Here is a 27,625-nt window from a genome sequence, read left to right as displayed (position 1 = left end):
CCCCCCAGTCGCTCTCTCTCTTCCCCCCAGTCGCTCTCTCTCTTCCCCCCCAGTCGCTCTCTCTCTTCCCCCCAGGTCGCTCTCTCTCTTCCCCCCCAGTCGTGCTCTCTCTCTCCCCCCCCCCCCCCCCCCCCCTCCCCCGCCCCAGTCGCACTCTCTCTCTCTCTTCCAACAACAACATGCCCTCAAAAGACCCTCGGCACCGCCGGGCACTTCAGCAAGTATATAAAGGAATCGATCTGTCTGTCTGTCCTTCTGTCTGTCCTCGGGTGTGCGTCTGTCCGGCTATGCGCTCGAAAGTTATACGGCGTACCTACGCGCGCGTTACCTCCAAAGAAAGCTTACGCTTCCAGGACGCTCGTAAGCATATTTACTTTTCGGTCGGATGAAAATTGTTCGCGCCTTATGCAAAAAACCTTCAAAATTAAACTCATTGGCCTAGAAATTGAGTGCCCTTAGCACCGATTTTGCGGCGCTAGAGGGCCTAGCGCTGCAATTGGCGCCGGTTCCTAAATTGCCTGGGGCCCTTCCGCGGCGGTAGGACCGGTAGCGCTGCGCCGGCACCGATGACATCATCGGTGTGCGCAGTGTCCCGGTTGCCGTGGTAACCCGGCCCCAAGCCGAAATTTCAGTTGCGGCCGCCTCGCCAGTGGGCAGCCGCAACTAAGACTCCGGCAAACGAGTGCTGCCGGAGTCTGCGCCGGCGGCTTTAAGGAGGCGCAGCGGCCGGGCCGCTTTCCCGCCGGCCGCCTGCCCGCAGCTCCCTCCCCGGACTTCTCCCCCCCCCCCCCCTCCGGAAACAGATGCAAGCCCGGCCACTTGTCCGAGGTGCCGGGCTCATTTTTGCAGAGATTTGCGCGGGCCGCGGCCGGGTGCAGGCAGCTCCTCCTTAACGGAAGGAGGAGGCCTGCACTTCCCGAGCCTGCCGCACCGCAGCGGGCGCCGCAGCGCCGGAATAGCGCCGCAATGCGGCGCTTTGCGCCAGTTTTTCAGGCGCTGAAACCCTTCAGTCGCGCCGGCAGCCGTTTTGGGCGCGGCGCTACTGAATTTTTGGCGCGCGCAAAGGGGACTTAGCGCCAGCGCTAACTTCCGGCGCTAAAGCCCTGGCGCAGCGCAAGCTCAATTTCTAGGCCATTATCTGCTAGCATTGATTGACTGGACGTCAAGGTTTGACCAATCCTGTGCCGTCACGATTGACCAATCCTACAGTACGGTCCCCTGATGGTTGGCCAATCGGTGTGTGTGTGTGTGTGTGTGTGTGGGCAGGGCTAATCGTTTTCATCTCGGGGATGTGGCAGCCATTGTTTCACTGCCATGACTTCAGCTTCCAGCTCAAAACTTTTTGAAAGTTAGTATCTCTTTTAAAAATAACATAAGATTTACCAAAAATGTTTTATCAGTACTTTCACTTTCATCTTTCAAGGTATTAAAAGGTAGAAATGTTGCCCAGCAGCAGATTCACACAGGGAGAGAGAGACAGGGCCTGAAAGCCCTTTGATCATCCAGCTTTGAAAAAGTTAGTTTCTCTTTTAAAAATAACATAAGATTTACCAAAAACCTTTTATAAGTACTTTCACTTTCATCTTTCAAGGTATTAAAAGGTAGAAATGTTTGCCCGGCAGCAGATTCACAAAGGGACACAGACAGGGCCCAAAAGCCTGGGACTCGATTTAAAATGTTGCCCGGCAGCAGATTCACAGAGAGGCCCCAAAGCCTGGCACTCGATTTAAACCGCCCGGCCCAAAACAGCCCTGGCAAAGCCGGGCTCCCCCAGCTAGTATATTATATATATATATATATACAGGAAACTTTTTTTATCCGGCACCGATGGGACCGGCGTGGTGCCGGTTGATCAAAAAGTCCGGATTACAGAGAGGTATGTGTTATATTCCGTGTATCTTAATGTTGTGTCCTTCAATAATCAGACAACAGACTGCAGGGAACGATTCAACAGGTGTTTACTGAATGAGGGTTACTCTAGAACTAACTGTATAGATCACTTCTCAGGGTTTATATACAGGTGTGGTCACTGCCGGTACTACAGTATACAGGAGCTGCAAAAAGTAGTTCTCTCCCCTTAAGGTATATATTACATTACATACATTACAATTCCTCCCCTTTTAGATTAACAGTACCATAATACTCATTTAACAATTAACACTTTTAATATACAATGTTATATGAAAATAGTCCATTCATATATTCAGTCTCTGGGGAGGCTTCCTGATTCTTTCTGGATAACGCCTTTCCCGAGTGTCTCGCTCTTGGTGCGGAGGCGATTCTAGCACCCTGTCGTCAGTTGATTCATTAGCTTCCAATGCTATTCTTTCTGAGGTAGGATGCGACCTGTACGTCGGGTTCCTCACCAGGTACGTATGGCCGAGACATGGGGTTGACTCGTTCCTGTGACTCTAGGATCTGGTCAGCATGGCGTCTCACAATGTTCTCCCCAACATCCACTGTGTACATTAGTGGCCCCTGCCGTGTGCATATCGTTCCTGGTTGCCATTTCTCTGTTCGGTAGTCGCGGGCCAAGACTGGTTGCCCTACATTGAAGCTCCTTGTCGGCTTCTCATTGATGTGCTGGAATTACTTACTCTCAACATCTCTTCGTACATTTGGTCTGAGCAAATCCAGACGAGATCTCAACCTTCGGTTAAAGAACATCATGGCCGGGGCCTGGTTGGTGACTGCATGTGTCGGATTTCTGTAGGCTAACAGGAAATTGTCCACCTTATGCTGCAGTGGAATGTTGTCATCGCACATGGCCTTTACTGCTATTTTAAAGGTTTGTACGAACCTCTCAGCCAATCCATTTGTGGCTGGATGATACGGGGCGGATGTGTAATGCCTTACCCCATTCCTTTTCATAAATCTTCGAAACTCTTCGGACACAAACTGTGGTCCGTTATCAGAACAAATCTGCTCTGGCAAGCCGTTCCTGGCAAAAATGGTCTGTAGGACTGCAATAGTTTTCTCCGTGGTGGTGGAGGACATTTTGATCACCTCAGGCCATTTCGAGTGCGCATCCACGGCTATTAAAAACATTGAGTCCATGAATGGACCAGCAAAATCAATATGCACCCATTGCCATGGAGATGAGGGCCACTCCCATGGGTGTAGAGGGGCATGTGGTGGCGCATTTTGGACCTTCTGGCATCCTGAGCAGCTCTTTGTCAGGTCCTCGATTTGCTGATCGATCCCCGGCCACCACACATAAGCCCTAGCAAGGCTTTTCATTTTCACCCCTCCCAGATGACCTTCGTGAAGCTCATTGAGCACTCTCTCCCTTAACTTGGGTGGAACTACCACTCGGGATCCACACATCAAGGTCCCCTGGCATACTGACAGCTGTTCTCTTCTGGATGAGAATGCTGACAACAGTGAGTCGCCATGTGCTGGCCATCCCTTCACCGTCAAATCATGTACCCGAGACAGTGTCGGGTCATTTCGGGTCTCCTTCTCTATACCAGCGTTAGTTACTGGCAAGCATTCAATTATAATCGAATGAAATATTTCGACAGGATCCACTGCTGGTGCTTCCTCCGCAGTAGGCAGTGGCAGGCGTGATAGCCCATCAGCATTTCCATGCTGTTTTGTGCCCTTATACTCGATTTCATATTGGTGCGCCCCTAGAAAAAGGGACCATCTTTGTAGCCGTTGCGCAGTCATCACCGGAATGCCCTTCTTTGGATTAAAGATGGAGACAAGTGGTTGGTGGTCAGTCAGCAAGGTGAACTTCTGCCCGTGCAGATAGTGATTGAACTTTTTCACTCCCCACACTAGGCTGAGGGTCTCCCTGTCAATCTGGGCGTACTTACGCTCGGCTGAGGTTAGTGACCGAGACGCAAAGGCTACTGGCCTCTCCGAGCCATCCGGGAATTTGTGCAACAGCACCGCTCCAATGCCATAGGGTGATGCATCACACGCCAACCGAATTGGTAGTGCTGGGTTGAAATGAGCCAACACCTCTTTTGATGTGATCAATGCTTTGCTCTTCTGGAAAACTCGTTTACATTCGGCACTCCACTTCCATGGTACCCCCGTTTGCAGTAGGGTGTTCAGTGGGTGTAGTACGGTAGACAAATTTGGCAAGAACTTATGGTAGTAGTTCACCAGCCCGAGGAATGACCTCAGTTGTGACACATTTTCCGGTGCTGGAGCCTTGACTACTGCCTCAATCTTTTCAGGGGACTTATGTAATCCCTCTTTATCAATAACATGGCCACAATACGAGATCTGCTTCTGGAAAAACTCACATTTGTGGCGATTAGCTCAGAGCCCATATTCCTTCAATCTAGTGAGCACCTGCTCCAGGTTGGCGAGGTGATCACTGTCATTTTCGCCCGTGACCAGGATGTCGTCCAAATAACACTGGGTCCCTGGAATCCCCTTGCAGGACTTGTTCCATTGCCCTTTGCCAAATAGCCGGAGCTGATGCTACCCCGAACACCAGCCGGTTGTATTGGTAGAGACCTTTATGAGTGTTGATCGTGAGGTACTGTTTCGAGGCTTCTTCTACCACCATTTGCAGGTACGCCTGGGCCAGATCAATCTTAGTGAAACGTTTCCCTCCAGATAGCGAGGCGAAAATATCTTCAATCCGCGGAAGCGGATATTGTACAGTGTGAAGGATTGGGTTCACTGTCACCTTAAATCCCCACAGATGCAAACCTTCTTTGGTTCCCCAGGCGTATTACTCAATGACCTCTTCATTACAGGAACGATGGGTGTAGCCCACTCGCTCCAGTCCACTTTGGACAGTACTCCTGAACGTTCCAAACCTTCCATCTCTGCTTTGACGTCTTGGCGGATCGCATAAGGTACCAGTCTGTCCTTAAAAAAAACTTTGGGCTTGCATTTTCCTCTATTTTGATCGTCGCTGTTATGCCTTTTAGTGTTCCGAGTCTCTGCTGGAACACTTCTTGTGCGTCAGTTAGCATTTTTGACAGTCGTCCAGGTGTGACGTCGTCATCCTTTTTGGCATCTACAGTCAGCGCTTGTATGGAATGCCAATCTAGCTGTATCTTCCGGATCCATTTACGTCCTAGTAGTGGTGGTCCTCCATCTGGCAATACATATAGGTCCATTTTTGGTGTTTCCTTGCCGTTATATATAACGTTCACCCTTATTTTTCCTTTGGGGTAGACTTTTTGCCGCGTGTACGTCTTCAAGACAATCTTTGTATCTCTCAAGGGTATATGTGAGAATAGCCGCTTGTAGTCCCTTCGGTTTATGACTGTTAGGGCTGATCCTGTGTCCAATTCCATTTTCACTTGGACTCCTGCTATCTTGAGCGTGACCCAGATAGTTTGGTGATCCTCCGTTTTGATTACATTATGTAGTTTCAGACAACCCAGCTCCTTGCTTCTGGAGCCTGTATCACTCTTCTGTTTGTCTGAACTACTCTCCGTCACCTTATGTACCTTCTTGTACTTCTCCTGTGGAGATTTCTTGCTGCTGGTTTTCTTTCCCGACCTGCAGACTCTTGCTTTGTGTCCTACTTTTCCACACTGTCTGCACACTTTGTCCTTGAACCAGCAATCATTATGGTCGTGTGTTGTTCTGCCGCAGCGATAGCACTTCACTGTTCCGTATGACATTTCATTTGTGCCATATTCTTGCGGTCTCCGTTGTATCTCTGCAGCACCCCATGCTGCTGCTTCATGTGATACTACAATGCTGAAAGCCTTGTCCAGCGTAAGATCCTTTTCTGATAGAAGCCGTTTCTGGGTTCCTTCACTTTGAAGCCCACACACAAACTTGTCCCTTAAAGTATCTGCTAGTCCCGTTCCAAACTGGCAGTGTTTCGATAGCTTGCGCAGTTCTGTTAAATACTCAGCATTACTTTCATCTTTATGCTGGTTCCTTTTGTGAAACTTAAATCTTTCTGCTATCAGCAGTGGTGCGGGGTTTAAGTGGTCCTGTCGGATTGACACTATGTTTTCAAAATCCTTTTTTACTGGCTTCTCTGGGGTTACTAGGTTTCGTAGTAAGCCATACATTTTTGCACCCATTGAATTCAACAATACCAGCGCTTTCTTGTCATCTGGCACTTCATTCGCCTTGCAGTATACTTCTATGCGTTCGACATATGTCGCCCAATCTTCGACTTCATTGTCGAACGCTGTGATACTGCCACTCTTCGGCATTTTTGGGTGTGGTTAGACTGGCTTAAAATGGCGTCTCCTGCGCTTTCCTTTCTTCCCCGCTGTGGCTTAAAATGGCATCTCCCGCGCTGCTGCCAACGCCGCTCTCGGCAGTCCTCGTGGCTAATGGCGATGCCCTGTGGGTTTCGTGCGCTGCTCCTGAGCTGCTGCCAACGCCGCTCTCTGCGGTCCTCATGGCAATGGCAGCGCCTCGCGTTTTCCTGCACGCCTCTCTCCCCCGTTGACGCTGCTCGGCCCTTGAACACCGGCTGCGCTCTGCTCTCTCTCGTCTCTCTCCCCCGTTGATGCCGCTCGGTCCTGAACACCAGCTGCGCCCTGTGCGCTCTGCCCTCTCTCCCCCTCGACGCTGCTCAGCCTTTTTCTGTGCTGCTCGGTCGGGCTCTAGCCCGCCGTTGTCCGGGAAGGGTCTGCGCAGTACCTGTTGCCAGCCCGTTTTGCTGGACCACCGTGACTGGAAAGCCAAGCCTGGCTCTCGACAGCCTCCCCTACGATGCTCCAATCTCCGCTGGATGACTGGGCGGTTGCCTGTGGTCGACGCCCGTGCTTCTGGACTCGACCTTCTTCCACTGTTCTCCAGGAGCGAATCCCTGTGAGGTGATGCAGAGTTGCAGGTAGGTTCGAATCTGCCTCGTCGCCAATGTTATATCCGTGTATCTTAATGTTGTGTCCTTCAATAATCAGACAACAGTCTGCAGGGAACGATTCAACAGGTGTTTACTGAATGAGGGTTACTCTAGAACTAACTGTACAGATCACTTCTCAGGGTTTATATACAGGTGTGGTCACTGCCGGTACTACAGTATACAGGAGCTGTAAAAAGTAGTTCTCTCCCTTAAGGTATATATACATTACATACATTACAGTATACTTACCAAGGTACGAGAGCCCCGTACACGGCCACAGGTGCAGGAACCCCGGTTACACGGCCACAGATCCAGGAACCCCGGTTACACGGCCACAGGTGCAGGAGTCCCGGTTACACGGCCACAGATCCAGGAGTCCCTGATGCACGGCCACAGGTGCAGGAACCCCGGTTACACAGCCACAGATCCAGGAACCCTGGTTACACGGCCACTAATATATAGTAAAACTTACCTGAACGTACTCCTGAATTTTGCCGGTTAAAAGAGAGTTTCCTGTATGTAAATAGTGCCTCTACTATCTCTTCCCTAACTTCTTTTAGGGATTAGGGTAGAGCCAGTGCAAATGAGTTAGAATGGAGGCAGGAGTGTAAGGTAGAGTAGAATTGCAATGCACCGTTTGGCACGGAGCAATCGTATTAAATGTTAAATTCGGATTACAGAGAGGTCTTGGTCTGAATTTTTTGTTCAGCTGCTGCTTATGGACTCCCATAAACACTATCAGCTGGAAACTCTGCTGCTGTTGTTTCTTTCAGTTTCCTCATCCTACACATCAAATTGAAACCTCGAACCATTACAATGTCCATTTGTCACAGATTTCTGCAGTGGGCCAAAAGTCTATCGAGCAGGAAATATTGATTTTTTTTTTTAAAGAAAGAAAATCTCACTGAGGCACACAGAAGGTCACATTACACTGAGCACACGAATCCTGTCATGTAAACTGAGAGATGTCCTGAGAAAAGCAGTGCGGTTGGGATAAGAGGCTTTATCTCGACCACTGGTTATATTGCCACAGAGAGGAGAGAATTACCCATTGCGAGAGAGAAGGGCGGTTGGAAGTTTGCTGGTAGCTGCAACTTACTGGGGTACAAGTGGTCAAAAATGACAACAACAGTGGCAGTAACACAGCTTTTTGCTGCAACTAGCAACCATACCCATTCTAGTGCGTCCCATTTTTCTTTTCTGGGGCCAATGGTCACCAAGCTATTGTAAACTGCAGCCGTTGTTTCATAATTAGATAAGGTCGCAATAGACATAGACTCTTTGTTAAGAAAAAGATTTTGTATTTGCAAAATATGCTATGAACTGCTCTTTCCTTAACATCTTTGTATCACATGGAGATGAGAGGAGGGAATGCCAGTTCTTTTCACACTTGCAAAGACCTCTTGCCTTCAGTCTTAATGGTTTGTGATCTGTAGCCTCACTACTTCTCTTTCCTCCATTAAGACGCTCCTTAAAACCTATCTCTTTGACCAAGCTTTTGGTCACCTGCCCTAATTTATCCTTATGTGGCTCGGTGTCAAATATGTTGTCTTAAAATACACCTATGCAGCGCCTTGGGACGTTTTACTACATTAAAGGCGCTATATAAATACAAGTTGTTGGGGAGACCAAACGCAGATTGGGTGACCGCTTTGCGGAACACGTCCGTTGAGTCCGTAAGGGTGACCCCGAGCTTCCGGTCGCCTGTCATTTCAATTCACCGTTCCATTCCCACTCAGACCTCACCGTCTGCGGCCTCTTGCATTGTTCCATGGAAGCTCTCCGTAAACTCGAGGAACAGCACTTCATCTTCCGATTAGGCACTTTACAGCCTTCCAGACTCAATATCGAGTTCAACAATTTCAGATCATAACCTCGGCCCCTATTATATTTTTATATTTTTTATCCACACTTTTGGTTTGTGACTTTTCCTTTTCCTCTCTCCCCCACATGGCAGCTGTCTCTCACTCTGCCAGCGCATTTCACACTTCATTTAGAGCCATTGTTTGTTTCTTTACCTGTCCTATTACTATCTCGTCTCACCTTGAATATCTCTTAATCCCCTCCCCCATTTCCCAGCCCCCAAACTGCCTTTTGTTTCATTTCCTGCCTTTTCTCTCAGTTCTGTAGAAGGGTTTCGACCTGAAACGTTGACTCTATTTCTCTCTCCATGGATGTTGCCTGGCCTGCTGAGTTTTTCCAGCATTTTCTGTTGTTATTTCGGATTTCCAGCATCCGCAGTATTTTGCTATTGTACAACATAATGGTTGGAAACTCCTGGAATAGTCAACATTAAGAACAGAAAACTTTTAAATCAAGAAAGAACATTGGGCATGTTCTCACTGGATAAGAGAAGGCTGAGCAGTGATGCGATTGCTGTTTTTTAGGATTCTAAAGGGATTAGATAAATGTAGACCATAACAAATGCAAACTACTGCGGATGCTGGAAATCTGAAATAAAAACAGAAAATGCTGAAAATGCTCAGCAGGTGGCGAGAGAAACAAGGTTAACATTTCAGGTTGACCTCTCATCAGAACAAGCTATTTCACCTTTTCCAGAACAGTAGAACCAGAGGACATGGAGCTTCAACCAGAGCTTGAAGGGGGGTAAATTCAAAACGAATCTGCGGAAACAATATTTCAGTGAGTGAGCGGTCAATCTATAGAACAGACTCCCTAGGGCGATACAAAAGCAAAATACTGCGGATGCTGGAATAGAAAAGCTGTAAATGGCAACAGCAGATTCATTACCAATCATTGCCCTGTCACCATCCCCTTGTGCCTTGCACCATCATCCCTTTTGTCATTTAATCACTCCTGCCTTCCACCCTATCACAGAGCTTCCCTTTTATTCTTTCCTCCCTGATGCGCTATCAATTACTCATAAAAGACTGAGAGTTAGAAGAGTAACTAAAGGCTTTTATTAACAACAGAATGGAGGTCTGCCTCGCGTGGTCGACCGGTCCAGGATACAAAGGGCTGGGGAGCAGTCACCTTTATACTAGGACCTGTGGGAGGAGTCAGGCGAGGCATGTCCAGGCATGTACACAGTGGAATACAAACAGGACAAACAGGAATACAAACAGTGGTTTACCACATTCACCCCTTGTTTAAAATTGAGTCCGGCGGGGTGAAGTGTATTAAAAGTTAGTGTATTGGAGTCTCTCCGGAGGTCTTGTCTGCCGCTGTGATCGGCGTGGCGACGGCAGGGGTAGTGAAGCTTCCGGCGTCGAGTCCAGCGTAGGCTGTGGCACAGGCGTGTCGTCCTCGTAGATGTCGAGCGGGTCGCGGGGCCCAGGCCTGCCGTCTGCTGGGGCTGGATATCGGATCGTGGGGGGGGGGGTGGTAGTGGGTAGTGGGTTACTGCGGCCCCCGAGGGTGCAAGGTCTCTTATGGAGACTGTGTCCTCCCGCCCGTCCGGGTATGCGATGTAAGCATACTGGGGGTTGGCGTGGAGGAGGTCGACCCTCTCGACCAGGGGGTCCGTTTTATGGGTCCTCACGTGTCTTCTCAGTAGGACCGGCCCTGGGGACGTCAGCCATGGCGGTAGCGATGTCCCCGATGTGGACTTCCTTGGGAAGACAAACATTTTCTCATGAGGGGTGGCGTTAGTGGCAGTGCAGAGCAGTGACCGAATAGAGTGGAGCGCATCGGGGAGCACATCCTGCCAGCGGGAGGTTGGAAGGCCCCTAGACTTTAAGGCTAGCAGGACGGCCTTCCAAACTGTCGCATTTTCTCTTTCCACCTGTCCGTTCCCCCGGGGGTTGTAACTGGTGGTCCTGCTTGTGGCAATACCCCTAGTTAGCAGGTACTGACGGAGTTCGTCGCTCATAAACGATGAGCCCCGGTCGCTATGGATATAGCTGGGGAAGCCGAACAGGGTGAAGAGGTTGTTCAGACATTTAATGACCGTGGCACTGGTCATGTCCAGGCAGGGGAAGGCGAACGGGAAACGGGAGTACTCATCAATAATATTGAGGAAGTACACATTGCGGTCGGAGGAGGGGAGAGGCCCTTTAAAATCAACGCTCAGGCGCTCGAAGGGGCGAGTGGCTTTTATCAGGTGGGCCCTGTCTGGTCTATAAAAGTGCGGTTTGCACTCAGCGCAGACTTGGCAGTTCCTGGTCATGGTCCTGACCTCCTCAATAGAGTAAGGCAGGTTGCGGGCCTTGATGAGGTGGAAGAACCTGGTGACCCCCGGGTGGCAGAGGTCATTGTGGAGGGCCCGCAGTCTATCGATCTGCGCGCTGGCGCAGGTGCCACGCGATAGCGCATCCGGGGGTTCATTTAGCTTCCCGGGCCGGTACAAGATCTCGTAATTGTAGGTGGAAAGTTCGATTCTCCACCTCAAGATCTTGTCATTTTTGATTTTGCCCCTCTGCTTGTTGTTAAACATAAAAGCAACTGAACGCTGGTCAGTGAGCAGGGTAAATCGTTTTCCGGCCAGGTAGTGCCTCCAATGACGCACAGCCTCCACAATCGCCTGGGCCTCCTTCTCAACAGCAGAGTGTCTGGTCTCCGGGCCTTGGAGGGTTCGTGAAAAGAAGGCCACGGGTCTCCCCGCCTGATTGAGGGTAGCGGCCAGGGCAAAGTCGGACGCGTCGCTTTCCACCTGGAAGGGGATGGATTTGTCCACTGCGTGCATGGTGGCTTTGGCAATGTCCTCCTTGATACGGTGGAAGGCTAAGCGGGCCTCTGCCGTCAAGGGAAAAGAGGTGGACTTGATCAGCGGACGGGCCTTGTCCGCAAGGTAGGGGACCCACTGGGCGTAATAGGAGAAAAACCCTAGGCACCTCTTCAGGGCCTTGAGGCAGTGGGGCAGTGGAAGTTCCATAAGGGGACGCATCCGGTCGGGGTCGGGGCCGATGACTCCGTGTTCCACAACACAGCCAAGGATGGTGAGGCGGTTTGTGCGGAATATGCACTTCTCCTTGTTATATGTCAGGTTTAGGAGTTGGGCGGTGCGGAGGAATTTTTCGAGGTTTGCGTCATGGTCCTGCAAGTCACGGCCGCAGATGGTCACATTGTCCAGATATGGGAAAGTGGCCTGCAACGCATTTTGATCTACCATCCGGTCCATCTCCCTTTGGAAGACGGAGACCCCGTTGGTGACGCCAAAGGGAACCCTAAGGAAGTGATAGAGGCGGAAGCGATTTATTGTCTGGCTGTAGTCGATGACCAGGCGCTGCTTCTCGCCGGTCTTAACGACCACAACCTGGGCTCGCCAGGGGCTGGTGCTGCCCTCAATAATCCCTTCTTTCAGGAGCCGCTCCACTTCGGTTTTAATGAAAACCCTGTCCCCGGCACTGTATCGCCTGCTCTTTGTGGCGATGGGCTTACAGTCGGGGGTGAGGTTAGCAAACAGTGGTGGGGGGGTGACTCTGAGTGTGGAGAGGTTGCACCTGGTGCGCGGCGGGCAATTTGGAAGCTGCTGGCTGCGGACTGTGAGTGGGGGTAGGGGTCCACCGTACGCCATCGTAACACTTTTAAGGTGGCACTGAAAATCTAACCCCAGCAGGACGGCAGCGCAGAGGTCAGGCAGGACCAGAAGTTTAAAATGATCGTACACGGTCCCGTCTACTACGAGTGTCACCACGCAGTAGCCGCCGATGTCCGCCGACTGGGACTCGGAGGCCATAGAAATCCGCTGTTGCGCAGGCAGGACTGGGAGAGAGCAACGCCGCACCGTGTCGGGGTGGATGAAGCTCTCCGTGCTCCCAGAGTCAAAAAGGCAGATTGTATCGTGACCATTTACCTTGATGTCCATTGTGGAACTGGCCAGCTGGTGCGGTCTCGCTTGGTCCAGTGTAACGGATGCCAGCGTAGGGGTCGGTGTGTCGCTGCGGGTATCGGATGAGGCGGTGTCGGGGGCCTGCTGCGTCCCGGCTGTCGTCCAAGATGGCGGCGTCCATGATCCCCATGTGGCTGGAGGCGTCCAAAATGGCTGCTGTACCGGTGATTCGCACATGGCCGGGGAGGTCCAAGATGGCGGCCCGCATGGCCCACACGCGGCGCTGCTGGGGTTCGGGGTGGCTTTGGCCCTGCAGACGCTAGCGTAGTGTCCCTTCTCCCCGCAGCCCGAGCAGATCGCGTTTTTCGCCGGGCAGCGCGCTCTGGGGTGTTTTGCCTGGCCACAGAAGTAGCATTTCTGGCCTTGGGGCACTGCTGTCTGGCCTTGGGACACTGCTGCGGTAGTTGGGCCGTTGTTGGGGTGTGGCTGGGGTGGCACGGCGCTATGAGGCGGTGCTACCGTGTCCCAGGCTGTCATTCCCCGCGGCGTCCACGGTGCAGAGGAGTAGGCATCCATGCCCTGGTAGGCTGCATCCAACGATAGTGCGAGTTCAGAGGCCTTGTTGAGGTCGAGGTTACTCTGCTCCAACAGTCGCTGTCGGGTGTAATTGGATCTGTGGCCCGCTACAAAAGCGTCCCGGATAAGTTCCTCTGTGTACACGGCGGCCTTTACATCCTTACAACCACAGGCCCGGCCAAGCACAGACAGTGCCTGAAGGTATTCCACGGTCGATTCCCCAGGTTGTTGTTTACGACTCCCCAGGAGGTGCCTGGCGTACACTTCGTTCACTGGGCGCGTGTACTGGTCCTTGAGGAGCTTGATAGCGTCCGCGTACGAGGTCGCGTCTTGGATGACCGAGTACACTCGGTGGTTCACTTTGGAGGTCAGGACATCCAGTTTGTCCTCGTCCGATTTGATTGCTTCGGAGGCGGTCAGGAATTTTTCGAAACACTTAAGCCAGTGAGTAAACTTGGTGGATGAGTCCGCCTCCCGATGATCTAAGTCCAGGCATGCTGGTGTGAGGATCTTCTCCATTATAAAAATGTTGTTAATAAAATTGATGCGCTATCAATTACTCATAAAAGACTGAGAGTTAGAAGAGTAACTAAAGGCTTTTATTAACAACAGAATGGAGGTCTGCCTCGCGTGGTCGACCGGTCCAGGATACAAAGGGCTGGGGAGCAGTCACCTTTATACTAGGACCTGTGGGAGGAGTCAGCCGAGGCATGTCCAGGCATGTACACAGTGGAATACAAACAGGACAAACAGGAATACAAACAATGGTTTACCACACTCCCCTCCCCACTTTCCCTGCCTCTGCACTTGCTTAAAACCTGTCACATCTCTCAACTTTTTCCAGTTCTGACGAAAGGTCAATGACCTGAAGCATTAACTCTGTTTCTCTCTCCACAGATGCTGCCTGACCTGCTGAGTATTTCCAGCATTTTGGCCCAGAAATTCCGATCGCAGGCCCCCCGCGGGCAGAGGGCTGCGATCTGGAAAAATCTGCGCCAAGGCCAGAGGGCTCCGGGGAGGCGCAGAGTTCCGCTGCTGGGCCTCTCCAAACTGCCGGTGCGCAGGGCCCACGTATCCCAGAGGCACAGGCGGTTCGCAGCGTCTCTGTGATCACGTGGGCCATGGGGAGCCAATCAGAGAAGGGAATCTCCCTTCATACATTTGACTGGAAGACCTGTCAAATATATGAATAGAGATCACCCCCAAAACATCATTAAACTTTAAATACATTTTTTAAAAAACATCACATTTTTAAAATGACTTTAATTAAATTACAATAAATTAAGTATTTTAAACAAAAATTTTATTTTTTGAAAAAAATAATTAAAGTTTTTAACGGGCTAAAAATAAACTTACCTTTCTTTTAAATGATAAATCAATGGAAACATTTTTTTTAACTTTTTCAACTTTTACCAGGTGCAAGAAATGTAAGTGTTTTCTGCGGGCAGAGGGTCTCCCAAAAACAGAACTCTCCGCCCGTAGAGGCCCTTCTCCCGGGAAGCCGGAGGATTTGTCAAGAGCTTTCTTGACAGATTGGAAATGCCGGTTTCCAGCGCATGCGCAGTGCATGCCTGAAACCGGCATTTCCGATGTCCCTAGGGTGTAGAGATTCACGTATCTCTGGTAAACAGGATCGAGTGCAAAACCAATATGGTGGGTATATTGTGTTTAATCAGAGTTTAGGACGGAATATAACACACTAGTAATACAGCAAAAACATACGACCATGACAAGCAGCTGGTATCGGACCCGATTGGACAGACAGCTGGCATGCGTGAACAGTTCTCTGGCTTCTGGCTGCTGGCCTCTCTCTCTCTCTCTCCAGGGCCTTCGATGCTGAACGTGGGATCACTCTCAAAAGAGCGTTCGACCAGCCCAACTTCTCTTTGCAACTCCTGTTTGGCTCTCCCCTCCACCGTCTGTGGGCAAGCCCTTGGGGTGTCACTTTTATTCTCATTTTAGGGGTGGGCCTGAGGCCAAGTTATTGACAAGACCATTTAACCTATAGAGGTTCCTCTAAAGCTTCATCAACCAATGGCAGCTCAAGTTCTTTGTCTTGGTTCTTGGATGAAAGCCCTCCCCAAAAGAGGGTCTCATTACTTCATCCAATTTATCTTTCTTGTTTTTACATTTTGAAGGTTCCTCCATTGGAATCCATCTTATCTCTCTTGATTCTATCCTCCTTAACCCAGCAAGTACAAGGCCCGGCCCACTTAATCATGGCCCCAGCCAGAGCTGTTGCACATTAACCAGTCGCTATCTCACCTTCATCTAGCAAATGGCCCATTCTAAGATTGATACCTTAGCCTCCTCAAATTCCTTTCATTCTATGTCTTTTCCTAATTAACTTTTAATTATCTTCACAAGCAGTTCTGCTAAACAAACTCCAAATTCTATCAGTGGAGATTATAATATTGTTATTAGTAATAATGGAAGAAACATAGGTTGTGCCTTCACAGGCCAAATTAAAGATACATTAACAAAGTCAAAACCCTAACTTACAAACAACAGATAACTAGCCTGGCAGGACCATCCTATGGGCCCCCGTGTGGAATGTTTATGTTTCACCTAATCTAACTGATTAAAAAGACTGTCTCAAATTCTAATGCAAGCTTTCCAGGAAAATAAAACTTATCATTTAAAAACAGTATTATTCATGTAGCCATATACATTTTTAGGTACCCCTAGTTTCTAACAACGGGTGAGTACACAGCGCGTACCCACCCGTAGGGCTCGGAATTTCTGCACCTTTGTGTTTTTACTCCCTAGGGAGATGATGGACACAGTTAGTATTGATTCATTCAAATGCAAATTAGATAGATTTGTTTCAGAAAAGTAACATTTTGCGATACAATAAATGAATAATTTGAGACATGACACGTGGTAAGTGTAGCATGTTTGGGAGCGGAAAGGTGACATTTGGACCTATGGTTCCGAACACTCACAACCACTGGGGTTTTTCTTGTGTCATGTCTGGGTCTGTTGTAGACTAATTGATAGAGATTGATTGCTAAGATAAGTCAACAACTCCATTATCGTCGTATCACGCGACTACCAGAATGGTAGAAGGCAAACTAGATGGACCTTGGGTTTTCTTTCATCTAGCAATTCCTATGTTCCTAATTATCACTGTACAGAGAAACTCCTTTCTGCCATTCATAATCCATTGTTAATTAAAGGTGTGGAGATGTAGGAGATTAGGTTCTCCTCCATGTCTACACCAATCTAGAGTTATATTATTCAGTAACAATGTTTATCATCTCATTCATCATTATTAATCAGCTTCTCACAGATCCTGAGCAATGATTCTTTTGTTCAATTGTAGCTGAGATGCTCATTTGTTAGTTTTCCCGGGATTCTATTTATTATGGGTGCTTAGTGACATTCTTTATCAACGAGGATACCATGCTTGCAAAATGTGTTGAAATAATGGAGATGGGAGACTAGGCTTCTTAGTTACAAGCAATTTAAATCTTCAACCCTACTAGAAGAGCAGTGACACATGCAATAACTGATTACTATGACTATATGTCACTTATGATTGAAGGCAGTTTCAACTGTTGAATCTAACAGCCAATCACTGTTAGTAGGGATATCATATTATGGTCTTAAAGTTAAAACAATGTTACTAACTTAATAGCATTCAGTATCAATGTAATTTGGAAATTTAGAATTGTTGATTTTTATAATCAATCATTAATAATCAATCAGTAATAAGTTAAATAATTGGTTAAATCTTTTGAGAGAAACTCCCTTTGGCTATTACATTTGCTGTAAATGGCATAATCTTGAGTCACGTAGAAATAGTAACATGGATCCTTGTTATTTTTTAGTGTGATTTCCTAAGTGGCCAACTAAATGAACAACAAACTATTTTGTAGCCTCTTTGCCTAGTTTTAGAATAATCTTTTTACTTTCTTTAGCATTTCCTCTGGGCATAAAGAGTAGCCTTTATTAAAATCCAACAGTATGAATTATTAATTTTTTAGTGGAAAGAATTGCTTTCACAATAAACTTTCTAATGCATGCCCTAAAAGCCGGCAGAGCAATTATTGCAGCTAATTGGCCTAGAAATTAGTCTGGGCTTATTTTTGGGCCTAGACTGGGTGACGCATGACCTGCGAATGCCTGAACCAAGAGGCCAGAGGATCAGTGGAAATTGCTCCTTCGGCCTCATCAACGTACTCAGCGTGAGGGGCTGGTGCTGGTCGCGCCTCCACAGGTAGCTGGCCCAAGCACAGGCAGCAATATTGGGTTGCCGGCCTCACCAACGGCGGCCCTCGGGTAAGTCCCGGGAGGGGGGATTGGAGCAGGCTATAGGGTTGGGGTTGGGGGGGAGGGCAGGGAGGCGGGGTGGTGGGGTACTGTGTGTGATCATGACTCCTTTTAAACTTACCTGTCATTGGCGGGCGCACCCCGAGGAACCCGGGTGAAGAACCCTGAGCAGCGCTGGCCCGACGCCTGCTCCGCTCACCACTGACTAATTTTGAAAAGGGGTCGTTTAACAAGTGGGCTAGGCACCTCATTTACATATTAAAGGGGCCAAACGCCTGTTTTATCCACCAGCCCAGGACACCTAGAAAAAATGGATTTAGCAGTGGGTCCAACGCCTGCGCGGATTGGGTGCAGGCCATCCTTCTACTAAATTGGTCTGCTTTGCACCCATTTTAAGCTCAACAAACGAGTACAACGCCTACCAATTTCTACCTGATTGAGTTTTAACACCAGCAATTTTTGTATTATTTACCTACAAGCCTCATAATATTTTGAATAATTCTTTGTCTACCAATGGTGAAAGGGAGAAGTCCAGTCTGCACATTCATGTTAAATATTCGCTCTGCCCACCTTCTGCTCTTGGCTGGAATCAATGGCCATTCTTACAAACAATATAGGGAGGACATTATCACATTACAAATGTACTGAAGAACTAATTTAGAGTATTCAGAACTTTTCCATGCATTCTAAAACGTTTTTGGATGCATTTACATTACAAGTTTTAAATTAGTGCAACGCATTTTGGCTTTGTACCGACACTAAACTTGGAGTGTACATCAGTTATTAAGGCGTGAACTGATTCCAAAGCAAAAATGGAGTGAACTCCATTTTTGCTCCAGTGTCAATTTGGGTTCGGACTCCAGATTCGGGCTGCATTCCCACCATGACTGTACTGTTGGTGTGAAGCAAAACTGCGTCATTGATGCTACGATTGTTGTGTAAATGTACCCTAATCTGTTAAAAAGCATACAAGTGTGCCGTCCAAATATGTTAATCAGTAACAGCGACTCCAGCTATTTCTGTTTGAACAACCATGAATTGGTTATTGATGATATATAAAAATGGCATAAGCAGCTATTTTAGTTGTGCCGCTGATCGACTGGTGAAGTTACAGCAGGAGATCGGGACATCTCCTGCAGAAGTTTAGGGCCTGGCTATCTAGCTTCAGCCAATTCAGTCAAAAGAATTTAGCAGGAGAGAATAATAGTCTCCTTTTTATTTTAATTAGAATACTTTTCATTTTTCTGACAATTTACTCCCCTTCCTGAATCTTTGCTACCATTCCATTGCACATGCACAGGCCTCCCTCAAGAACCTCACGCAGTAGCCATTCTTCACCTGTGAGCCCAGAGAGTGTCAGTGTCAATGGGCTATTTTACCACTGTAGGCATCACAGCTGAGCCCAATCCCATCTTTACCCAATGGACACGGAATGAGGTAGGGGCACTGAGACCAATCGTAGTGCCCCTACCACCAACACCCCTAAATTGATTGAATGTTGGCCCTTCCTGGTCTGTGTGGCTCATCCAATCACTGCCCCAATGAACCACCCAGATGGCAGAGTTTGTGCCTCGCTGTAACAATGCACTAGGCTATGATTGTCGATTTTGGCATGCACTGTTTGTTCACTAAGAGAAAACAGAGAAACCACAAAGTCAACTTTAGGACACAGTCCTCATTACATGCTTTTGTGTGGATTCCAAAGACAGTTTAATAGAGAAGGTCAAATACATTAGTAGCAACCTTTTTTCAGCTATTGGTTTTCTAATGGCTTCTTTGTTAATGGAGGATTAAAGCGGTTCTGCTGATATGTACAGAAACACTAGCCCGATTTTTTTTTTCTGTGTATATAATGTTACGTCAGTTGGCTGATGTCAAAGTAACGACGTCGTTGGATTGTTTCAACGTGTTGGAGCAGCGGGTTTTACTGATCCTCGTTATTGTTTCAATTCACAGATATTGATGAGTGCGCCCAGAATAAGCACTACTGTCGAGAGAACACCATCTGTGTGAACAGTGCAGGATCCTACACCTGCATCTGTAAAACGGGTTATATTAAAGTTGATGACTACTCCTGTACAGGTAAGACTAAGTCCAATAATGCAATGGTTTGAAAAATATTTTAAAACACATCTTCTGCTTAACCTTTTGACGTGGTCATTGTCCATCGCAATAACACTCAGCTTAAAATTCTGAACCTTTTACATTATCACATAATTGAACCACAAAACCATGGAATCATACAGTACAGGAGGCTGTCATTTGGGCCATCTGGCCTGTGAGAGCTCTCCAATTAAGCCCATATAATTAACTAGCCCTTTAACTATATAGATTGGTGCACATACTGACATCATGTGTAAGGTTACCAGTATTGCCAACAATCACAATTTTGTTAACTATTTATTGATTGCATACCATCGGGGATCATTTTCACTTTGGCTGTGGGCAGAAAGCTGGCAGTTGTAGATCAGTTTCACATTACGCACCCCATTGACGTCACTAGAATTTTTTTTTAATATGTTTGTTAGGTGATATAGTCAGGTCAGGTGGCAGCTACATATTGGCAAAATATTTATCTGTAATTACTGTAACAGATCTCTCTTAATCACCCACAGTCAGTCAGAGGTGATTCTGTTGCAAGGAGTAGGAGAGGATGCAAATTTTCATATAATCATAGAATGGTTTTAGCACAGAAAGAGGCCATTCGGCCCGTCGAGCCCATGTCGGCTCTCTGCAAGGGCACTTCAGCTAGTCCCACCACCCCCCCGCCCTTTCCCTGTAGCCCTGCAAATTCTTTCCTTCAGGTGCTTATCCAACTCCCTTTTGAAAGCCACAATTGAGACAGCCTCCAGCACCCTTTCAGGCAGTGCATTCCAGGTCCTAACCACTCGCTGCGTAAAAAAGTTTTTCCTCATGTGGCCTTTGGTTCTTCTGCCAATCACTTTAAATATGTTTCCTCTGGTTCTCGACCCTTCCGCCAATGGGAACAGTTTCCCTCTATCTACTCTGTCCAGGCCCCTCATGATTTTGAACACCTCTATCAAATCTCCTCTCAATCTTCTCTGCTCTAAGGAGAACAACCCCAGCTTCTCCAGTCTATCCACGTACCTGAAGTGCTTCAGTGAAAGACTTAGAAATGTGTCCAGAAGCGGTTATGTAAGATTGGTTATGTAAAAGAAATCAATAAATAATACATTTTCCTCACCCACTCCAGGTAGATAAACAAGGAAATTTGTCCCCCTCACATATACCAGTTAAATACTTTTTTCTGTGCATGTAAACTGGAGAAGGATGGCTGAGGACCATATGATTGTATAATTATTTTGTCCAGTAGATTGATATAGAGGATGGGGCAAAGACACAATGGGCTGGATTTTGCCAGCCCTGGGGAGGCGGGTTTGGAGGGGGGACTGCCGGGAAAATGGCAGAATTTGGGGGTGGGTGCCCAACCTGCCTCTATGCCATCTTGGCAGGAGGCGGGTAGCCGACCCGCGCCGGAGGCGGGACGGGGATTAATGCCAATTAGCTGCCTGTTAACAGGTAGTTAACAGGCAGTTTTTTGGCTAATCCCTATTTTGAGCTCTGAAGTGTGGGCTTCCCAACGGCTCCGAACCTCACCAGGGTCAGCGAGGCGGGCCGTCGGTCTGCGGGGGTTGGAGGGGCCGAGATGTCCGGTGTGCAGGTGAGTAATGGGTGCATGTGTGCAGAGGTAAGTGTGTGAGGTGTGTGTAAAGTGTTTTAATAAGTTTTATTTACCTTTACTTCTTCCTGCAGGCTTCCTCCCTTCAGGTCTCGGGTGTCCCTCAGCTCACCGGCACAGAAAGCAGAATGGCCGCTGAACTGTCAAAAGCTGCAGCCTTCTGCTTTCTGGTCAGGAAGGCTTTCTAATTGAGTCTTGAGTAAAGACACAACTTAGATGACAGATTGTCAGTGATTGACAGCTTCCCAGAGCTGTCAAACGATGACATTTCATCTGTCAAAAGCTCTTGACAGATGAAACGGCACTCGCTGACGTCACCTGTAACTGGCTTTCCCTTAATTGGCCTGCTAAGCCCGCTGGGCGGGCTTAACAAGGTCAATCAAGGGAAAGTAGCGTGGGTTGGCCACAAGTCGATGGAGGCGGGACTAAAACCCAACAAGTGGGAGTCCCGCCTCCAAAAGCTCCCCATTGAGAAAATCCAGCCCAAAATGTTCAACTGACATTCATATTCAGAGAGAATACAGAGGGGCCGAGGGAACTCCGAGGAGGCACCTAAACCCAAGCCTACATCTTAGGAATAAAAACCGAACCAGAGTAATATTCCATGGAAAAAGTAAGCAACATGACTGGGGTGGTGGGAGGAATGTACTCCTGGGACAGTAAATAAGCATATTTTAATAAACAAAAATTGCATAAACAGCCGCTTGTATATACATAATTTTTAATGTCAAAAAATGCTGCACAAAATGCTTACTGTGTACCTTGTTTCAATAGGGAGAATTTTAACCAGAGGTTAGAGAGTTAAAAATCCGAATCCTGACCCCAACCCCCCCCTCCAACCTGCCCGCTTCCCGTTTTAACGGAGGCGGGACGGGAGGCGGGCAGCCAACCCGCTCCCAGGAGGCAGGTTGCCCTTTATTAAATATTATAATGAGGTTCTGTGTCTCATGGTGATCCACCATTTTAAATTTAACTGTGGGCGGCCGGGTTTCCCAGGCCTGGTAAAACCCGCCAGCTAAAGGGAGGCGAGGACTACTGGATCTAGGAGGGAAGTATCTTTCCACTTACCTGCTGGATCCTGTGTTCCAGCATCGCCAACCCCCTGCAATCGGACACGCCCAACCCTTCCGATCTCCCCCCGACCTCCCCTCCACGAGGCCTCCAATCTCCGATCCCCCCTCCAGCATTCAATCCTCGGCCCCCGGCTTCCGATTTTCCCCCCTCCAGCACCCGACCTCTCCCCTCCGGCTCCCTATCCCCTATCCTGCCATCCAACCTCCCTTCTGGCCCCCGATCCCCCGCTGGCCTTCTGACATCCCCCCTCCGGCCCTCAATCACCCTCCAGCCTACCGACCTCTCCCCTGCAATCATGCTACGGCTTCCCACCCGATCCCCCAACTCCAGCCTTCCGACCTCTCCCCTCTGGCCCCCGAACCCCTTCCGGCCATCCGACCTCCCCCCTCAGGCCCCCGATGCCCCCCTCCGGCCTTCCAATTCTCACTCCCGATCCCTTTCTCCCTCCTCTATGCGGCCTAGTGCCGCAGGCTTACCCACCCGACAGCCACCCGGCCGCTCCATCTGGCTGTCTGTGGGCGGGAAGCAGTGATTCTAAATGCTAATTAGGCCCTGCTGTTAAATTCAGCAGGGCTTGGGGGAAACCCGTTCTCCTGGGTTTCCCGACCACTTTCCAGTCCCGCCCCCGCTCCCTACCAGCCTCCAAATTAAAAATTAAAATTCCGGACAATGTTTTTAAACACACAAAAAACGTTTACTTCCACCGCTCCTTAAAATGATTTCTGTAGCTGTTGGCCCCATCACTGTTTCTCCACTGTTGGATGTGCTGGGAAGCAGTACATCTTAGAAATGGCAAGTCACAGCTGGCTCTGTGAATGCCCAATATTGCAGTCAATCCAAGGAACAAAAATCTAGGTTCATATCGGGAATTATAGCCTGCTATCTTGCTAAGCCTCTTCAGCTGACACTATGGGGGTAATTTTGCCAATGGGGACGTGATGGAGACGGGACTGCTGCTTATCAGGTTTTTAGTCCCACCTCCATTGACGTCCAGCCAACCCACACTATTTTCCCTTCATTGACCTTGTTAAGCCCACCCAGCAGGCTTAGCAGGCCAATTAAGGGAAAGCCGGTTACTGGTGACGTCAGCGAGTGATGTTTCAACTGTCAAGAGCTTTTGACAGATGAATTGTCGTCGTTTGACAGCTCTGGGAAGCTGTCATACACTGACAATCTGTTCTCTAAGTTGAATCTTTACTCAAGACTCAATTAGAAAGCCTTGCTGAGCAGAAAGCAGAAGGCTGCTGCATTTGAGAATGCAGCGGCCATTCTGCTTTCTCTGCTGGTGAGCTGAGGACCTCCCGAGACCTGAAGGGATGAAGCCTGGAGGAAGAAGCAAAGGTAAGAAAAGCTTTTAAAACACTTATCACTCACCTCACACACTTACCTCTGCACACATGCACCCATCACTCACCTGCACACCGGACATCCCGACCCCTCCAACCCCCGTAGACCCACGGCTCGCCTCACCAATCCTGGCGAGGTTCGGAGTTGTTGGGAAGCCCACACTTTAGGTGGCAAAATAGGGATTATTCAAAAAACTGCCTGTTAACTACCTGTTAACAGGCAGTTAATTGGCACTAATCCCTTTCCCACCTTGAGGAGGCGGCTCCCAACATGGGTCAGGTACCCGCCTCCTGGGGGGATGGCACGGAGGCAGGTTGGGGGCGGGATGGGTACCCACCCCCAAATTCTGCCATTTTCCTGGCAGTCCCGCCTCCATACCCGCCTCCCCAGGGCTGGCAAAATCGCCCCTGAGTGTTTTGGGAAGCCCCATGAGCCCAAGCTTTAGGCTACGACAGCGAAGGACATGCTTCTGAAGAAAAACATTGTTAGATTTAATTTTAAAAGAAAAAAAAGTGGCATTGTATAGGTAAGTTTAATCAACTTATTTTTTTTGTTAACCTTATTTTGCTACAAACCTTCATTTTAATAACACATTTGTCAGTTTAGTAATAGTCCAAGGTAGCAGTCGTGTGGATTTTCAAAAAATATCTGGACCAATTTCATCAGTCCACCATTTTTATTGGTAGTGTTTGCTGACTGTTTATTGTTGATGGTTGTTTCCATGTGGCTATAGTAAGTTTTCATTGGATGTTTATGTACCATTTTGCATGCTTATATTTGCTATGTTCTCTGATGTGCCATCAATAACTCAAAGACAAGGAGTTTAAAGGATTCAACTGAAGACTTTTAATCACTAAGAACATTGCAGGTCTTTCCACATTGGGTTCGTCTGATAGAATGACTCATACAGCTCTTGAGACCTTTATATGACAAAAGACAGGGGCGTAGCCAATACACACAATAGGAAAAAGGGGGCGGTACACACAATACAAAGCAGGTAAAACACAGGGGCTGATGAAGGCATATATTTCATCACATTCTCCACCCGTTCAGTTGAGATTTGTTGCTGTTTTATGAATATGAAATTTCAGTCAATAAAGTGGAACTGCTATACAGAAATTTGCATGGGTTCAAAGAATGACAATGGAAATGCCATTCTAGAAGTATGACAATGGAAATGCCATTCTAGAAGTATGATGGACGAAATGTACACTAGACAAAAGACTATTTGACAAAAGACTAATGAATGGCATTGCTTACAGTGAGTCGGGCAATACACTTTTTATGATGATAGGAGCAGTAACACACAATGTATAATATAGTTGATCTCCCATACATTGCTCATAGACAAAAACAAATCTTCGCTCTGTTTCTGTGCTACTTTCCCACTCATTGTTTATTTGTGCTGCTCTCTGTGTCTCTGTCTTGTCTTCCATTCTTTCTATCTCCGTATGGCTGTCCGACACCTTTCTCACTGCAGTATTTGGGTCTCTGTGCCCAACTTTTTTTCTCAAAGCTTTTGTAAGTTTTCCTTTTCCCCCTTTCTTCTCTGTTCTATATGCCTCAGTGTCACCACCCAGCTTTGCACTCACGTCTTCCACCATTTCTTGTTTAAATTCTCTCAGTCTGATTTCTGCTCTGCCCACAGTACTGAGGCCACCCTGGGCATAGTCACCAATGATATCTTTTTTGGCTGCGATTGTGATGTACTATCTCTCCTTCCACTCTTCAACCTATCCATGGCTTTTGACACAGTCAATCATTTCATCCTCCTCCGCAATCCAGCTCCATGGGATTGCTTCACATTACTCTACTCTATCTCATCTCTTTCTCCGATCATCCATAGTTTCCTGTTTTATGCTTTCAAATGCCTGTTTAGTTGCGCTTCAGTGATATGAATGGGGATAAGGGGTTGTGGGCAGCACTCAGCAATTCAGTGTCTCTCTAGAAACGCTCTCTGACCAACAATTCAAAATCATGAAACACATGAATAAAGGGCTCAAGAACGCGTACAGGAATACAGTCTACATCTGGCAAATGGCGCTGACTATTTCCCATTACCATTGGTGTTAATTACAAAGACAGCGCTTATACCATATTAAGCGGGCCGGCTATTTCGGGCAGTTTAGCAACTGTTTGCAGCTGTTTGTTAAAGTGCGAATATCTGTCATTAAGTTCTGTGGTGGCTGTATTGTTGCATTCGTCTGCTGTCGTTGGAGCTGTTCCCCAAATCTAAAGCATTGCAAGAGAAAGCAGCAGGCACGTTTAAAAAGGCAATCTCCACTTCATTCTTTGTAATTAGGTTTGCAAATGATTCTGGCACACATGCCCAGACTATTGAACTTTCAATGACTGACTGATTTTAGTGACTCCAATCCTTTGTAATACTTTCTCTCACTCTTGCTCTCGTTGTCAAATTTCACAGTAAGTTTGTGGATTGTTATTCAAGCTTCGTCAATTTCACACCTAGTGCCTGCTGGGTAGTAATAATTTTCAATGCAACTTTTATCAGCGTCAAAAGGGGAGCCCTACAATAATGGGCTGGATCTTGCTTGTAAAATAATGGTGTGTTAATGACGCGCGCTGTTATTAACGTGCAAATCGGCCAGCAAGTTCAGGGGATTAAGAGCTGCAGCTTGAATTGTGAATCTCCAGAGCTTGCTGGTCGATTTACGCTGCTCTGTCGTTTGCTTTGCAAAAAACAGCATCTCGCCCTTAGCCTCCCCCTTATTTTTAAGAACTTGCTGGATTTGCACATTAATTGCCCATTAAATTCACCACAGAAAGTTAAGTCTGGTAATGAACAGCGCAAGTACCTTTTTAATGACATGATCATTGTTCATGCAACGCCCATCGCCCTCTCTAGCCCAGAAACTGAACAATTTAAATTGTGGAATTTCATTCCTTCAGGCGGTAAATTGTTCTGAGATTTAAAATAATGTCAAAGTTTTGTTCTTACTTATCCTTTGTCTCTTTTTCTCTCTTTCTTAATCCAATCTTTCTTTCCCTCTTTCTGTACTTGATTTGACACTGATTCACCCTCCTTCTCAGTCGATCTTCTGTTTCTTTCTCATTCCTTTAAATCTCATTGGTTAAGAAAATACACTATTGATTCCACTGTTTACTAAGGTCCCAGATGCTTTGTTGCCCTGACTACACCATTATCAGCTCACACTTCCAGCACATTGTGGTACAAAACATTTTTGAGCTGAAGGGTGCCGGAAAAAATAATGGAGTCATAGGGCTCGATTTTCATTGGGCCGTTGAAGCGGGATTGGAGGCATGTGGGGGGTTAAAATCGTGAAATCAGGGGGCACGAACCCATCCCGCCCCCAACCTGCCTCCATGCCAGTTTTAAAGGAGGTGGATACCCGACCTGTGCTACGAGCCGCCTCCCCCAAGGCGGGAAGGGGATTAGTGCCAATTAACTGCCTGTTAACTGGTAGTTAACAGGCAGTTTTTAGCCTAATCCCTATTTTTATCCCTGAAGTGTGGGATTCCCAACGGCTCCAAACCACGCCAAGTTAGCGAAGCGGACCGTCGGGCTGAAAGGCTTGGAGGGTTCGAGATGTCCGGTGTTCAGGTGAGTAATGGGTGCATGAGTGCAGAGGTAAGTGTGTTTGGTGTGTGTAAAGTGTTTAAATAAGTTTTACTTACCTTTACTTACCTTTACAGCCTTCCTTCCTTCAGGTCTCGGGAGTCCCTCATCTCATCGGCACAGAAAGCAGAATGGCCGCGAGCTGTCAAAAGTTGCAGCATTCAGCTTTCTGTTCTGGAGAGATCACTAAATCAGCCTGAGAGGAAGGAATTAACTTAGTGTACAGATTGTCAGTGTTTGACAGCTTCAAGGAGCTGTCAAACGCTGATATTTCATCTGTCAAAAGCCCTTGACAGATGAAATGTCAATCTGTGACATCACATGTTGCTGGGTGGGCCTTAATTGGCCTGCTGAGCCCGCTGGGCGGGCTCAACAAGGTCAATCAAGTGAAGATCGCGTGGGTTGGCCACAACTCGATGGAGGCGGGACTACAACCCCAAAATTTGTAGCCCCGCCTCCTACACGCCTCCAGTATCAAAATCCAGTTCATAGTGTCATATTGGCACAGAAGGAGGCCATTCAGCCCATCAA

The 27,625-nt window shown here is 47.8% G+C and overlaps 1 protein-coding gene across 2 annotated transcripts in view; it reads left to right on the top strand.

Annotated features, from left to right (window-relative positions):
* LOC147106349 (protein NEL-like) overlaps positions 1-27,625 on the top strand; it is a 342,986-nt gene that overhangs the window by 138,001 nt on the left and 177,360 nt on the right. For both annotated transcript variants that reach the window (XM_086009387.1, XM_086009386.1), the window contains exon 13: positions 19,332-19,457. In XM_086009387.1, coding sequence (XP_085865513.1) covers positions 19,332-19,457 — 126 coding nt within the window. The remainder of the gene's footprint in view (positions 1-19,331; positions 19,458-27,625) is intronic.

This window comes from Somniosus microcephalus, chromosome 16 (genome assembly GCF_052327205.1).
Source record: "Somniosus microcephalus isolate GS21.2 chromosome 16, FLI_Smic_1.0, whole genome shotgun sequence".
Classification (NCBI taxonomy): domain Eukaryota; kingdom Metazoa; phylum Chordata; class Chondrichthyes; order Squaliformes; family Somniosidae; genus Somniosus; species Somniosus microcephalus.
This window is presented reverse-complemented; position numbering and strand designations above follow the sequence as displayed.